The sequence below is a fragment of the Gopherus flavomarginatus genome, chromosome 6, assembly GCF_025201925.1.
Source record: "Gopherus flavomarginatus isolate rGopFla2 chromosome 6, rGopFla2.mat.asm, whole genome shotgun sequence".
Taxonomy (NCBI): domain Eukaryota; kingdom Metazoa; phylum Chordata; order Testudines; family Testudinidae; genus Gopherus; species Gopherus flavomarginatus.
Genome location: NC_066622.1, coordinates 63,977,518 through 63,991,794, shown reverse-complemented (window position 1 = coordinate 63,991,794; position 14,277 = coordinate 63,977,518). Strand labels below are relative to the sequence as shown.

Here is a 14,277-nt window from a genome sequence, read left to right as displayed (position 1 = left end):
CATTACAGAAGAACCATGGCCACTGCCCAGCAGACCCTACAGGGCCACTGGCAAGGTGCAGGAATGAATTTGTACAGAAATACAAAGCATGTTCGACCTAAGAGTAATTAAAGTGTCTGACAGCTCTTGGGCATCACATGGCCCTAAGATAACACAGTGAGCTTCTGTGTTGATTATAGAAAACTCAGTGCTATCACTGTCACATGTGTAGCCCATGCCTAGAACTGATGATATGCTGGGCTTTTAAATCATAGGACTGGAAGGGACCTCGAGAGGACTCCAGAAGCAAGCATGGGTCCTGTCGGAAGAGAAGTCCTAATCCATTACAGAGAGATTTTGCTGTTGAAACAGCACCATTTTAACTAGAATTTTATATATATGGTTATTAGTCAACAAATATATGCAGCCATATGCTCAGTATTACATCACAGGCAACTGAAGAGCAAGTGAGGGCTGGGAAATCAAGCTCACAGTTTATACTGGCTACTGACCATCTCCAGAAAGATCAGTAGTAAACAGCTCATGGAGCACATTTTGATAGGAAAATTTTTCAGTCCAAAACTTTAGACCAGTTCTAATCACTTAACACACCTTAAACATCCATAAGACCATACCGTCATTTGCAATAAAGCTCTTTTACACCACTCTGCAATGCTCCTGGGAGAATTCACAAAGAACAGTGGAAACAATTCACTATGCAGGCAGGCAGCTAAAGTCTACTCTGCTTGAGCGGACAGAGCCTGCCCCACACCTACCTCCTCAGAAATATCCCGAAGCCCTGCCCTTCCACACCAGGCATCTCACAATAGCAAGTGAGAGGGACAGAGTCTCTCTTGTTTGTGCACACCCTGAGCAGCGATTGATGTCTCCCCACATACATCTAGACCCGGGGCCAGCTCTAGGCACTTTCCAAGGGGCAGCACGCAAGCTCCCCCCTTCCTTTTTTTTTTTTTTTTTTTTGCTTGGGGCACAAAAAGCTGGGATCCCGCCCTGTCAGCTGAGGCTTTCAGGCTGAGCTGGAACTGACACTGCAGTTCTGGCTTCAGTCGCGAGATGGCGTTCACGGCAGCCTGAGTTGCACAGGCTGGACTGCAGTTCAGGCTGCCCTGCCGCTGGAGAGCCCCAGCTGTGGCGGCGAGAGAGTCTCAGCTCCAGAGAATGATGCTCTGGCTCGCCAGAGGCAGGGCAGCCTGAACTGCAGTCCAGCCTGTGTGTGAGGAGCTGTGGAGGGAGGGAAGTGGGGCTGAGATGCAGGGAGGGGGAGGGGGTCTGCTGCTGCTGTCTCCCCCCAGAGCAGCACGGTGTTTCCCCACCTGAGTGGGCTCTGCAGGGGGCACGGATCCCAGCTCATGCGCTGATGGGGCAAGTGGCTGGGCAGCCCAAGCTGCCAGAGAGCTGCCGCCCCCTCCTGCCCCCAGACCCAGCCCCCCGCACACCTCCCCCGCCTCAGTCCCGCGCTGCCTGCTCTAGGCAGGGAGAGGCAGAGCCTGGCTCCGAGCGGAGCAGCAGATACTGCCCCGCCAGGGGATCCCCGTGCCTCAGGCACCTGGGGGTCAGTGTCTGTCCTCTCGGCTCTGCCTGCACAGGGCTGGGGAAGCAGCTGTCAGTGCCTGCCCCTCTCAGCCCTTGCACCCCCATCCCACTCGCAGCCCCTCCACTTGTACCTCCCCCCATCGCTCCTTCGCTGCACCCTTTCCCCTTGTACTCTCCCTTCACCCGCATCTCTCCTCTTGTACCCTCCTCCAGCCCTCTTCTCCCACACCTCCCCCTTCTCCTGCACCCCTCCTGATACCCTCTCCTCCTCCGTGAATACATCACACCCTGCTTCTCTGCCAGTGTAGAGCCCCCAAGCATCCCCACACCCACTCCTCTGCCTGAACCCTCTTTACTAGAGCCCCATCCCTTTCCAGGTACAAGGTTTGAGGGTTAGTCCCTATGCCTTCCATGTGCATTTGGAGCACGAAGATGAGGTTGCGGGGGACGGGTGAGATTTATACTAAAGTGAAATAAAAATAGGAGAAACAGTTTGATCCCCACTGCAAGTGTAAACAGGGATTGCTGTGGTGAATGAGGTCATGGTTTTTTTTTTAGGGAGTGGGGGGGGAAGCCCAGGGCTGGGGTGGTAAGGGAGGGCATTGGTGGTGGTGGGAGAGACCAGGGCTGGGGTGGGAGGCAGCCAAAAAATTTTTTTGCCTGGGGCAGCAAAAAACCTAGAGCTGGCCCTGCCTAGACCTGTGATATACTTCTCTGCTGGCTGCTCTGGGCACCTGAAACAACAAGCCTGCATTGCCGGGGAGCGGCTTGTGACCGCTCTTGCAGCTTCCCTTTACTTCCCTGTCAGAAATAATTTTTCTGACAGGGAAGCAAAGAAATCTGCGGGAAACGTGAATTCTGTGCCTGTGCAGTGGCACAGAATCCCCCCAGGAGGACAAGGACAAGGGCCTGGAGTTTTTATGAAGCATTTTAAAAGTTTCCAATAGTTCTGGGGCCTTTGGCAGTCCTAGGGCATCTGGCCAAATTGATGTTAGCAGCTGCCTTAGCTGAAAATACTGCCACTCTGCTGAGGCTGGCAGGTCATAGCATTTCCTTAGCATTAGAAAATGAACAAAGCCCTCATAGTCTAACTGGGAAAATCCATATGATGCCCCACGTTTGCCTCCACAACTTCTATTGGGAGGCTGTTCAGAATCTCATCCCTCTGACAGTTAGAAACCTTGTTCTAATTTCCAACCTGAATTTGTACACTACCAGATCATATCTCTTTGTTCTTGTGTCAACATTTAGCTTAAAGAGCCTTTCCTCACTTAGTGTTTGCTGCTATAAATATAGTAGGGGGTAATCCCCTTCTCAACTTTCTTTCTGTTAGACTAAAGAAGAGAACAGCATATTAGAAACACTTTTCTGAAGGCTGCCAAGACAGTAGGATAGCAAGAAAGACTTGGGCCTACCAGAGCAGCTAGACTCTTCCTTCCACTCCCCCTTATGAGCACTCATTCCTCTCCTTCCACCGCTACGGCTCAGGGTGACAGACACCACCATCAACCCTGAATGGCCCAGCTCCTGGAGTTTTGGGATTAGGGGATAATTCAGCTTTCATTTAAAACCCATCAGTTTCTAGCTGTTTGTTGATGTGACCAGTCAGCCCCAAGAAACCAGGAGGCCAAAGATACCCATGAGCTCACCAAAAATCTCATGACTTTCAGCTAGGACCCACAGTACCACTGCAGTGCTGGCTACTTCTGTCTGCAGAGAGCCCAACAGTGACTCAGTGGGGTGAGCACCCCTGTTAACAGGACTGGAGTGTTAGCACTCAAACTTAGTGCACTGGCACCATTAACTATTCCATCACTAAACATTTTAGGGGGTAGGAGCGAAGCCCACTGGGGCAGGAATTGGTGGAGGAGGGAAGGAAGAGAAAAATAGAAAAGGCAACTACAACTGTTACAGTAACAGGCCATTGTCACTTCTCTTGGCCAGCTGCACTCCATGGCCATGCTCCTGCCCCGGCATCCCAGACAGACAACGCACTCCAGCTATAGATCAGCTCAGACCCCATCAGCAGAGGCAGTTTATTGTTGAAACACAAAGGGAAGACACCCCCACGTGACACTACTGAATACAAAAGACAGAGAAAACTCCGAAACCCACCCTGCCCAGAGAGTTTAATCTTGGCACATTACCTATTCCCCTGACTCCTCTCCCCTGCCCAAACACACACTGCACATCTACTGCTCTGTTTGCAGACTGGAACGATGGATATACTTGACATTTTTGCTAAGAGATTTAAGTTGCAGTGTTTGCTAAAGCAGGGGTTCTTAACTTTTTTCTTTCTAAGCCTCCCCCCCACCCCCCCACTATAAAAACTCCACAGTCCACCTGTGGCACAACTAGTTTTCTGCATATAAAAGCCAGGGCCAGTGTTACGGGGTAGAAACAGCACATTTGCCTGGGGCCCCATGCCACAGAGATTCCACTGAAGCTACATGGCTCAGGCTTTGGCTTCAGCCCCTGGTGGCAGGGTTCAGGGCCCCAAGCTTCAGCCCCATACAGTGTGGCTTTGGCTTTCTGCCCTGGGCCCAAGTGAGTCTAACTGGCTCTGTTGGAGGACCCCCTGAAACCTGCTTGCAGACCCCTGGTTGAGAACCAGTTTGCTAAAGGAAAGGAAATCACCAGTGCAGTGGCCCACTAAGATCACGGACACTCACTTCGTCAGCTGGTCAGCTCCCAAGAGAAGTTTTCTTCCCACAAAGTGACCTTTGGCCAGAGAGATTCTGTAGCTACAAAGTGTTGTGAGTTCTACATGCACAGCTGGGAATTACAGAGAGATTAAGGGGTGCAGGAGTACTTGACATCTGCATGAATCTGTCTGTACAAAAATCACTGAATTCAACATGCTCATTTGCATTTTATGAGTTTCCTCTGGAGTCACCCTGGAGCCATGCACTGAAGGCAGGGATACTGCATCGCAGAAACAAGCTGAAGTCCTGTCACCAATAAGAAGTAATGAAGAAATCAGATGCCTGACAGTCAACTCTGGCACAGCCGCACAATCTTCTCCAGGTCAGCTCCCTACCAGCCTTCTGCAGTTAGGTCAGAGTTTCGCCCTTTGTTACCTGCCACAAGAGAGCACAGCCTGCAGTCACCAAGGGCTAGCCAGTCCGCCCACTCAGGTAACGTTAATGAGCAACCTACACTGGGAACTGGGTAAAAGTCATCCCTCACAACAAGGCTGGGAAGGGCAGGAGTCCTCTCCAGGCTAGTGTCACCAATTCACCAAGATCTCAGTTCTCCCTCCACGCCCTTTTAGCCAAAACCAATGCCGCAAGGTAAGTACTGCTGGGATGCCCACCAGCGTGCAGAGGGCAGGAGCTCCAGGACTATTGTTCAGGAGAAAGGCCTGCAACACCACCCCACGGTAACAACTAGCACAGCAGGGCTCTGTGTAGGAGTCCCACCCATCCACCCACTGTGTAAAGAGAAAATTAGCTGGCAGTTGGTGCTGGGCACAGTGTTACTGCCTAGCTGGGCGGGAGAGCAGGGCAATACTGTCCCTGAGCTGCTAAGCATGGGCTGAGCCGGCACCCAGCTACTCGCAGGGCAACCCCTCCTCCCACACCAGGGCTGCCCCTAGTGTTACCTCCCCTGCTCTACCCCTCACCCGGGCCTCGATGTACTCGATCCGTCGCTCCAGCGCGGTCAGCTTCTCGTTGAGGGTGGCGAGCCGGGAGCGGCAGGACATGTCTGCGGGAGAAGGGTCGGATCAGGGGCTGCACCGGCCTCAGGCTCCGCGGTACCCGGCCACTAGGACAGGTGCGCCCCCCGCTCCGCCCACAGGGAGCCCCGACCCCACAACCCGCCCGAAGAGAGCGCGGCGGCCGGCGGGGCCCGGGTGGGGTGCAGCCAGGCCTGGGAGGATAGAGTCGAACTGGGGTGGGCGGCGGGGTGGGGGCGAAGGTCGAGCCGGCCCAGACCTCACTAGGAGGGGTGGGGGCTGGAGTCGAGGGGTGAAGGCGGAGCCGGCCGGGGGAACCGGCGGGAGGAGCCCGACCGAGCCGAGCCGAGCGCGCACGCACCGAAGGAGTTGAGGAAATCCGCGATCTTCTTGATGGAGCTGGTGATCACTTCGATGTACTCGCGGTTGGCCCAGTCCTGGTGGATCTCGCGCTGCACCGGGTCCTCCTGCAGCGACATGGCCGCCGCCACCCCACACCCAGCCCCGCCCCCTGCCGCATTGCGCATGTGCGGGACACGGATCGCCAAGGGACACAGCTGGAGCCCCGCTCTCCGAGCGCGAGGCGGGGGGGGGGGGCCTGCCGGAAACCCGAATCCGCCCGCCCCAGCGGAGACCCGCCTCCTTCCTGCCCCGAGCCGGGGGTGGACAGCCCGCCTCGGGCACCCCGCCCTGGGAAGAGCCCAGGAAGGCGAGGTTAGCTACGGTCTCTACCCCCCCCCCCGCGGCCACGCCCTCTGGCCCCAGTCCCCCCGACTCCGAGGCAACCCCGTCTACAGCCACCTCTAGCCACCCCTCAACACCCGCTACTCTCGTTATAGCCACTGCTAACCCCCCCCGTATAGGCACCCCTCTGACCTTCCTTATAGCCAGCACCCACCCCCCATAGCCACGCCCCTCTGGAACCATCACAGCCATGGCTGCCTCACCCGCACATCCAGGCTAAGCTCTGTAAAAGGCATGTTAGTCGGAGCTGTTACACAGCCAGGGAGCTTTTCCCACAAGGAGAGCTTTATGCTGTGCCCATACATGTCCAGGGCAGGGACTTCAGTTTATTCAATGAGTTAGTAAACAAGGCTTTGGAATTAGTTGTAAATTACAAAAAACAGCCTATGACAAGCCTTTCTCTCACCATTAATGAGCACTTTATTGGGACAGAAAAATCAATAGGAGAGCAATCCAAATGCCTTTATTAGTGGGAACATAAAGGGCCAATGCAAGAAGGTAATTCTTACAAGGGCTCCAAGGGCTGGACTGTTGAGGGAAGGTGGGTTCTGTGCAAATATTTCATTGATACTGTACAAGAACAGGGTAAGTTCTTTCAGTAAATATAACTTCTCTCACTTTGGCAACTAATCCAACCTTTCAGTGCATTTCTAGGCAGAAAGCCACAGAGTTTCCCCTTGAAATCCATTCCCTAGAGCAGCAGAGAAGGAAAGGAATTTATATGGAAAAGAGTTTGTTAGGGAGCATCTGGAGGCAAGAACAAATAAAAATGGTTCTAGGTCTTCCTTTTTTCAATATGTTTGGGTGCAAAACTCCCAACCAATATAGACTGCACAGCGAACGCTAACTGGGGACTAAATCCCATCTATAAAGACCTGACTACAAGTGAACCTTCTTTACTGTTGCACAGTATTAAATTCTCATCGGCATACAGCCTCCAACCCACAAAGCCTATTCAGCTGTGACAGGTGTGGATTGTTTTGGATAATACCAAGCTTCTATGCCATGGTGAGCTAACAGAAGGCTGCAAGGTCTACTCAGAGCTCTCTTCATCATCATCATCGTGCTTGGATCCACCCTCGCTCCCTGAAATGTCACCTTCCTCCTGGAAAAGAGAAAAAATATTTATAGAACCAAGGACTGCATACAAGTCCTCATAAGTGATCGTTGGCAGGCCAGAAATGTCAGTATTCAAACAAAAAAGGGCCCAATATTTCTCTCATGTAGGTGTTGTCTGCACTACAGAGCTGCATGGTTTGTACTTCATCAGCCATCTTGTACATTTGTTCCACCAACGACTCAGTGCATCTATGCTGCATAGCTTTAAGAAGCCCTGAAATTTCACCCCATATCCAGTCTGCTAGCATGCCATTAGTACTCTGCTGCACTGATCTGAGCCACAGTCCCAGAGGACCTTGTATCTCTTTACTGCACCCCATCAGTCCATTCTCAAACATTTTTTGCCAGGCATTATAGGATTCCTCTGGTTTTGGAGAATTGTGAGAGCAGAGGTCAAACTCTCATGATTCCTTGTATCTTATAACTCACCAGCTTGCACAGCATTTCCAAGCTGTTTTAGCAACACAGTGGATACCAACGAGTGCTGAAGTGGCTGCATAGGGCTGAGAGGTGTGTGAGTGGGTGGTGTACTGACCCAAGGAGGAGAACTGGATGTGGAAGGGAGAGTGCAGAGAATCCTGAGGGAAGTGTCTTGAGGGGAAAGAGAGCAGAATCTCCTGCCTGATCCTCTAAACCTGTCTATTGTGTAGCTCTATCCTGCTGTCTCTGATCCTGGAGGACTAGGCACTGCCACACCGACTGGAATAGGGAAGTTAGCTGGCAGAGGAAGAGGTGCTGGGTGGCAACAAGAATCATTAAAAGGATTAGAAGACATGCCTTATAGTGACAGACTCAAGGAACTCATTTGAGTTAGCTTAATGAAGAGAAAGTTAAGGGTTGACTTGATCACAATCTATTAGTACGTACATGGGGAACAAATATTTAATAATGGGCTCTTCAATCTAGGAGAGAAAAGCATAACACGCTCCAATGGCTGGAAGTTGAAGCTAGGCAAATTCAGACTAGAAATAAGGTGTACATTTTTAACAGCACAGTATTCTTGCCGGCAAGTTAAGAAGTATGGGCTGAATGAATGGACTATAAAGTGGACAGAAGCTTGCTAGATCATCGGGCTCAACAGGTAGTGATCAATGGCGCCATGTCTAGTGGGCAGCCAGTTTCAAGCGGAGTGCCCCAAGGGTCAGTCCTGGGGCCGGTTTTGTTCAATATCTTCATTAATGATCTGGAGGATGGCGTGGACTGCACCCTCAGCAAGTTTGCAAATGACACTGAACTGGGAGGATTGGTAGATACACTGGAGTACAGGGATAGGATACAGAGGGACCTAGACAAATTAGAGGATTGGGCCAAAAGAAACCTGATGAGGTTCAACAAGGACAAGTGCAGAATCCTGCACTTAGGACGCAAGAATCCCATTCAGTGTTACAGACTAGGGACCGAATGGCTAAGAAGCAGTTCTGCAGAAAAGGACCTAGGGGTTACAGTGGATGAGCAGCTGGATATGAGTCAACAGTGTGCCCTTGTTGCAAAGAAGGCTAATGGCATTTTGGGCTGTATAAGTAGGGGCATTGCCAGCAGATCAAGGGATGTGATCATTCCCCTCCATTTGACATTGGTGAGGCCTCATCTGGAGTACTGTGTCCAGTCTGGGGCCCCACACTACAAGAAGGATGTGGAAAAATTGGAAAGAGTCCAGCGGAGGGCAACAAAAATGATTAGGGGGCTGGAGCACATGACTTATGAGGAGAGGCTGAGAGAACTGGGATTGTTTAGTCTGGAGAAGAGAAGAATGAGGGGGGATTTGATAGCTGCTTTCAACTACCTGAAGGGGGTTCAAAAGAGAATGGATCTAGACTGTTCTCAGTGGTAGCAGATGACAGAACAAGGAGTAATGGTCTGAAGTTGCAGCGGGGGAGGTTTAGGTTGGATATTAGGAAAAACTTTTTCACTAAGAGGGTGATGAAGCACTGGAATGGGTTACCTAGGGAGGTGGTGGAATCTCTTTCCTTAGAGGTTTTTAAAGGTCAGGCTTGACAAAGCCCTGGCTGCGATGATTTAGTTGGGGATTGGTCCTGCTTTGAGCAGGTGGTTGGACTAGATGACCTCCTGAGGTCCCTTCCAATCCTGATATTCTATGAACAGTGAGTAATTCATTGTAATTGGAATCATTCCCCATCAGTGACAATTTTAAACTCAAGATTGTCTGTTTTTTCTAAAATATCTGCTCTAGGAATTATTGTGGGGCAGTTTCCTCTATTTTCCCTGTATTTTACAGGAGGTCAGAATAGATGATCACACTGGCCGTGGAATCTATGTTGTCAACAAGGTTTGGTTGGAGCTCATGCTCTGCAGCTTGAGAGGACTGCTTGAGAGCGCTGCTGGGGAGAGCCACTACAGCAGGACACCAGCAAAGGCGCAGGCCTCTCTCTTCCAGGGGTGGGAAAGAGACAGAGAAACCACTGTCCTAAGCAGCAGGTTCACTGAGGCCAAAGGTGGGGAAACAAGCAGAGAAAAAAAAGAGTGTGTATGTGTAAGAAAATGGCACAAGCAGCTGGTGACTGGGAAAGGGCCCTTAAGAGGGGCTGGTGGGAGTCTGCACTCCTGCCTACAGAAGCACGTGGGTGGAGCTACCCATTAGCTGCCTCTGGAAGTGTGCTGTAGGGAACAATCCTGCCCTTATCAGCGCAGTAGGAAGAGGGATAAAATGGGGCCTAATAAGGCGTTTACAGCTTTCACTTCAATGACTGCCCCGGGGACACCAGTATTCTTCCCATTCCAACAGACACAAGAGGGAGCTGGAGTGTCTTTACTTCCTAGTAGCCAGAAAAGGAAATAGGCTGGTTGATTTGGGGTCCCAGTTTTGGTTCATCTGGACTTTCTTTAGCTTAACTTCAGTCCAGGATGTACCCCCAGCCTCTGCCCAGCTCATCTGAAGAAAAGCAAAGCACTCCCTATTGATTTACCTACTGTGGCACAGGGCCTTCTAACCATACCAAGGGGCCATGCCTCATCTTGAACTCAATGCAGCAAATGTTTAAGAAAAAATTGCATTTGGTGAGAATAGCAACAAGACTGATTGTGCTTGCAGTGTTCAGGTTATTAATTCAGTCAAGAAAACCCAAGGGCTTTGCTGTCTGCATTTTTTTAAGATAGATTTTTTTCAGTAGGCAGCAGGATTCTAATATGGTGAGGAGAACATGCTGTCATGGAGCTGAACAAGTGAGAGAGATGGTCTCTGCTCCTGCCCTGCAGAGAGAGCAGACACAAAGATCATCACAAGTATAACTCAACTGAAATACCACCAGGGATGCTCAGGAACCATAAAAGCAATAGGCACTGCTGCCGTGTACAGAAATACCTCAGCAGGATCTTCTCTGGGGAGTTTGGAAACTCCCTCCCCTGGGTCATTCTCTTCAGAATCCTGAGACAGGATCTCTTCTCCCTAAAGTAAATGTGGTAAATACTTTATGAGGCAAATTCATGCCTGGAGCAGCAATAGCAACCCCTGCTGGAACAGAAATGCACTGCATTTGATTGCAAATAAGATTTCTCTACAGAGATGAGCTGCCACCCCCCCACCCTGCTTCACTGCAGTGGGGGTGGGGAAAGAAAATGGTCAGGCTTGACCTCTTTTTTTTTTTTTTTTAAATATGAAATGAGGTTTGGCAGTTTTGGGGCCCCCAACTGGCCCTTGTCCTTTTTGCAAGTCGAAGTGTCAGCCATCAGAAAGAAGGGAAAAGGTAAGGGGCAGTCAGGGCCCCTAAATGTCAAATATTGCAAAAATAAAAACTGTCCATTTGTTCTTGTCTCTGGATAGCATTTCTCAGTGCATAGGGCCCCAAACAAGCCTGTGCACCAGTTATTCCCCATCCCAGCCTGCAGAGCAGCAGTGAAGTGGTGCACAAGGACCTCTGAATTTCATCCAAGTGAGGATCAGTAAAAAACGTATGCTCTCTTAACTTAAAGAACTAGTGCAAAAATATACAGCATCAATTCCACTAAAAATGCAAACACCCACTGATATTTCTCTGAACAAGCATGCTTGTAGTGCAGGCAGTTAAACCAAAAGTAACTCTTATTTTTTAAAATGAATAGGGCCTTACGTGACTCTGGGTTCTTTCTAGTTATGCTACTGTTGGTGAAGACCAGTTGCAAGGGGAAAGGCTTGTGAGAGCAGTGTCTTTCTGTCACTGACTTCAATACAAAAAACTGGCAGGAGAATATTAATGTTACAGTGAAGCACTCAGAAGTCAGTAAATACCAAAAAGTTAAGACTTCCTGTACAATCTTAACTCAAAAACACCAGGGGCAGAGTTATTACATCACAGTGTCTGAATGACTTGGTCATATACTACACTTCTGAAAGACCGCTGTCTCATTCAGTGCACAGCCAAGAGGGCAGGAGTAAACAGTGAATGACACAGGGGTCTACAGAACTCTTGCTTCATTCGGGGTCAAATTCTATATGCTGACATTATTGGAATTACTCTGGATTTACCCTGGTGAAACTCAGATCAGAATCTGGCCCTGACTACACAAGCTAGTTGGTGTTCAGTGAACGAAGCGGAGGCATGCTTACTGAACGATGAGAATAAACCGATTAATATAATACACTTACAAATAATTCATTTTATTGATTGAAAACATTTACACTTAGAATTTATATTTTAGTTTTTAAGTGTATTTAAGCTGCAGTTTTACTCTGAAAAGCGACCATGCAAGAATGATTCCTTCCTATCTGCAAACTACATGAAAGGCCGATCTGCTGACTTTGATGACTAAAGTAAATGTATACTTCATCTTACTGATGATTATGATGATGTACAAGATGTAACTTGAGTCACAGTTTCCGGGCTGAATTGCAGGGCTGGACATTAGGAAACAAAACATTGTTTTCTTTGTAATCTGAGCATACGGTATTCGATCTGGAGTCAAGAGACACTCAATACCTAATCATACCATTAGGTTTTTTAGAGTCACTTTTCCAAGCAGAGTAATGCTTTTGTTTAATTTAATACAAACAATTATTTTTAGATGGCCAATAGCAATTTTATTGTGGGCACATCTACTCTGTTTCTGTCCTGGTAGGTCATTATTTATCAGTAAATGTCAGACTCTTACCAGAAATCATCCCAACCTCAACAAGGATTTGGCATCAAAGTCAGCAGATCGGCCTCTCGTACGGTTTACGGATAGGAAGGAATGTTTGCTAATGCATGTAGGTTCTTTTATTGTTTTTAATGTTTTCTCTGTAACGCTTTCTCCTTAGGAATAAACATGCTTGCTTGGAAAGAGCTGTATGGTAACTTCACTGTGGGAAATTACACTGTTTATAACCTCTGAGGAGAAGGCAACGCAGGCATGTTTAGCCACTCTGCCTTGCTGGGGAACTCACAGTGTAGGCACAGGAGTATGTGGCCTGGAAATATCTTGATCAAGTGGGAGAGAGATGCGGATCTTCAGCCAAGAGAGGCGATGGCTGGGGAGCTGGAAGCCTGAGAGTGGGTGCCCATGCTGGACCATGGAGAGGGAATACAGGTGCAATTTCCCTGAGCTGTGACAGAATCTAAAGCAAAAAAAATAAAGGGGGGGGGGAAATCACTTCACAGGACTGGCAGTGCTGTGATCCTTACCTGCAGGTCCCTATTTTTGAGGATGCCCACCCAGAATGCTTCCTGACAGTGGTTGAAGGCCAACATGGCTTTTACTCGGTATACAAATTGCTCCAGGGACTTTTTCAATAAAGGCACGTGGTTGGTCAATCCTAAGTCTTGGTGAATCTAAATATGGGACACAAACACAGTGAAATTACACCTAATTCTTGCTTAGCTTCTCCTGTTATTTAAAATCTATGCAGTGAGGCATCTTGGTGTAAAGAAGAGATGCAAATCAACCAGGGATCTTGTGTGGCTAGAATAGTCCGAGGAGAATGCTGCCATCTTTAGCCCCAAACACTTTTAAGCCTGATTTATATAAAAAAGATTAAAAATCTTTGCAACCTTATTTTAGCCTTTTGCGCAAGAGGAGACAAAATTACTCCCCTGAGCAACCCAAAATTCCTATCCAATATGGAGAAAGGCCAAGTGAGCCCAAATGTCCCTGTCCAGCCGGTAACTCCCACACACAAATCCAACTCATTCCCCTTTAATCTGTTCAGTTCTATGGAGGGCCCAGTTTCTGCTGGAACCCATCTACTCAGCCAGGGGCCTGTAGCAGTGATATAAAACTCTTCTGAGTAGATCACATCCTATTGTCTTTGCTCAAGGCTAGTCCTTGTTTTGCCAGTCTCCTCTCAGAAGGCATCAGAGTCAGCCAGTGTCTACCATACACACATTTCCCTTCACTAAAATGTACCAGCCACCAGGTGGAGTGATGGAAGCTGCATACTCTGCACATATTGCTTTAGAAAGAGGGAGCACAAGATCCTAGAATTTATCTAAAAGGCTATAAATTCCTGCTCCTTGGCAGTGCCCTTCCTCCCTGTCTCAATGGCCTCTCCCGTCAGACTTCCAAAGAGTCCCTACACAGCAGACAGGCTCCCCTGGGATTCCTGACTCCAAGCATTCTCACATGGGTTAAAAACCTAAGGAAATTTCCTGGTAAAACATTTCACTAGGCTGGAGTTAAGCTTGTAACGGTCAGGTATCGAAGAGAAAAACTGAAGAGAATGCTGATGCTGTTATTAGTTTCCTCAAAAGAGATGCAAACATGGTCTTTAAAGGCACAGTTAGGGCCACCCACTCTGCTGTTACTCTTCTTCCTCTGCTAAAATAGATCTTCCAGCACCAGGCCTTCAAGCAGAACCTGCCAGGGGCCATGGGACAGCCAGAGGAATGGGCAATGGGATTTTCCTGGGACAGGAACATCAATGTACCAGATCCTGGGCAGTCAGTCAGTCTGAGGCAACTGAACCTTCTCTGCTCCTCTGCCAGCACTGGGATAGGCAGAGGAGCTCTGCGTGGGGTAGAAGTCAAGACATGGATTCTTTGAAGAGGTAGAAGTCTCTTTGATATGTAGTGAGGTGCAGCGGCCTCCCTCCCCACTCGAGAGCAATGGACCACTATGGATGGGAAAATTGTCCTCTGCCCTACCTTCACCTCTCTGTGATGGCTGCAGAACTGATTCAGCTGAGAGCCAAGCTTTACAATGAACAGAGGGCTGGGACACCTCCCACTGAACAAATCAGGTGAATTACTTGCTTGAAGTGGAAGCGTTCCCTGCAGGAGATCCTGCTGGTTGAG

The 14,277-nt window shown here is 49.2% G+C and overlaps 2 protein-coding genes across 4 annotated transcripts in view; both read right to left on the bottom strand.

Moving 5' to 3' along the window:
• Positions 1-4,385: 4,385 nt before the first annotated feature.
• LOC127054304 (probable protein BRICK1) lies at positions 4,386-5,734 on the bottom strand. The gene is made up of 3 exons (XM_050960394.1): positions 5,574-5,734; positions 5,159-5,241; positions 4,386-4,613 (listed from the first exon to the last, which is right to left on the bottom strand). The coding sequence occupies exons 1-3, from the start codon at positions 5,689-5,691 to the stop codon at positions 4,587-4,589; spliced, it is 228 nt and encodes a 75-aa protein (XP_050816351.1). The 5' UTR covers positions 5,692-5,734; the 3' UTR covers positions 4,386-4,586.
• A 1,158-nt stretch (positions 5,735-6,892) lies between these two features.
• The window catches only part of FANCD2 (FA complementation group D2), a 158,656-nt gene continuing 151,271 nt past the window's right edge, over positions 6,893-14,277 (bottom strand). For all 3 annotated transcript variants that reach the window (XM_050959975.1, XM_050959976.1, XM_050959977.1), the window contains 3 exons: positions 12,670-12,816; positions 10,395-10,478; positions 6,893-7,061 (listed from right to left, as the gene is read on the bottom strand). In XM_050959975.1, coding sequence (XP_050815932.1) covers positions 6,990-7,061; positions 10,395-10,478; positions 12,670-12,816 — 303 coding nt within the window. In that variant the 3' untranslated portion in view covers positions 6,893-6,989. The remainder of the gene's footprint in view (positions 7,062-10,394; positions 10,479-12,669; positions 12,817-14,277) is intronic.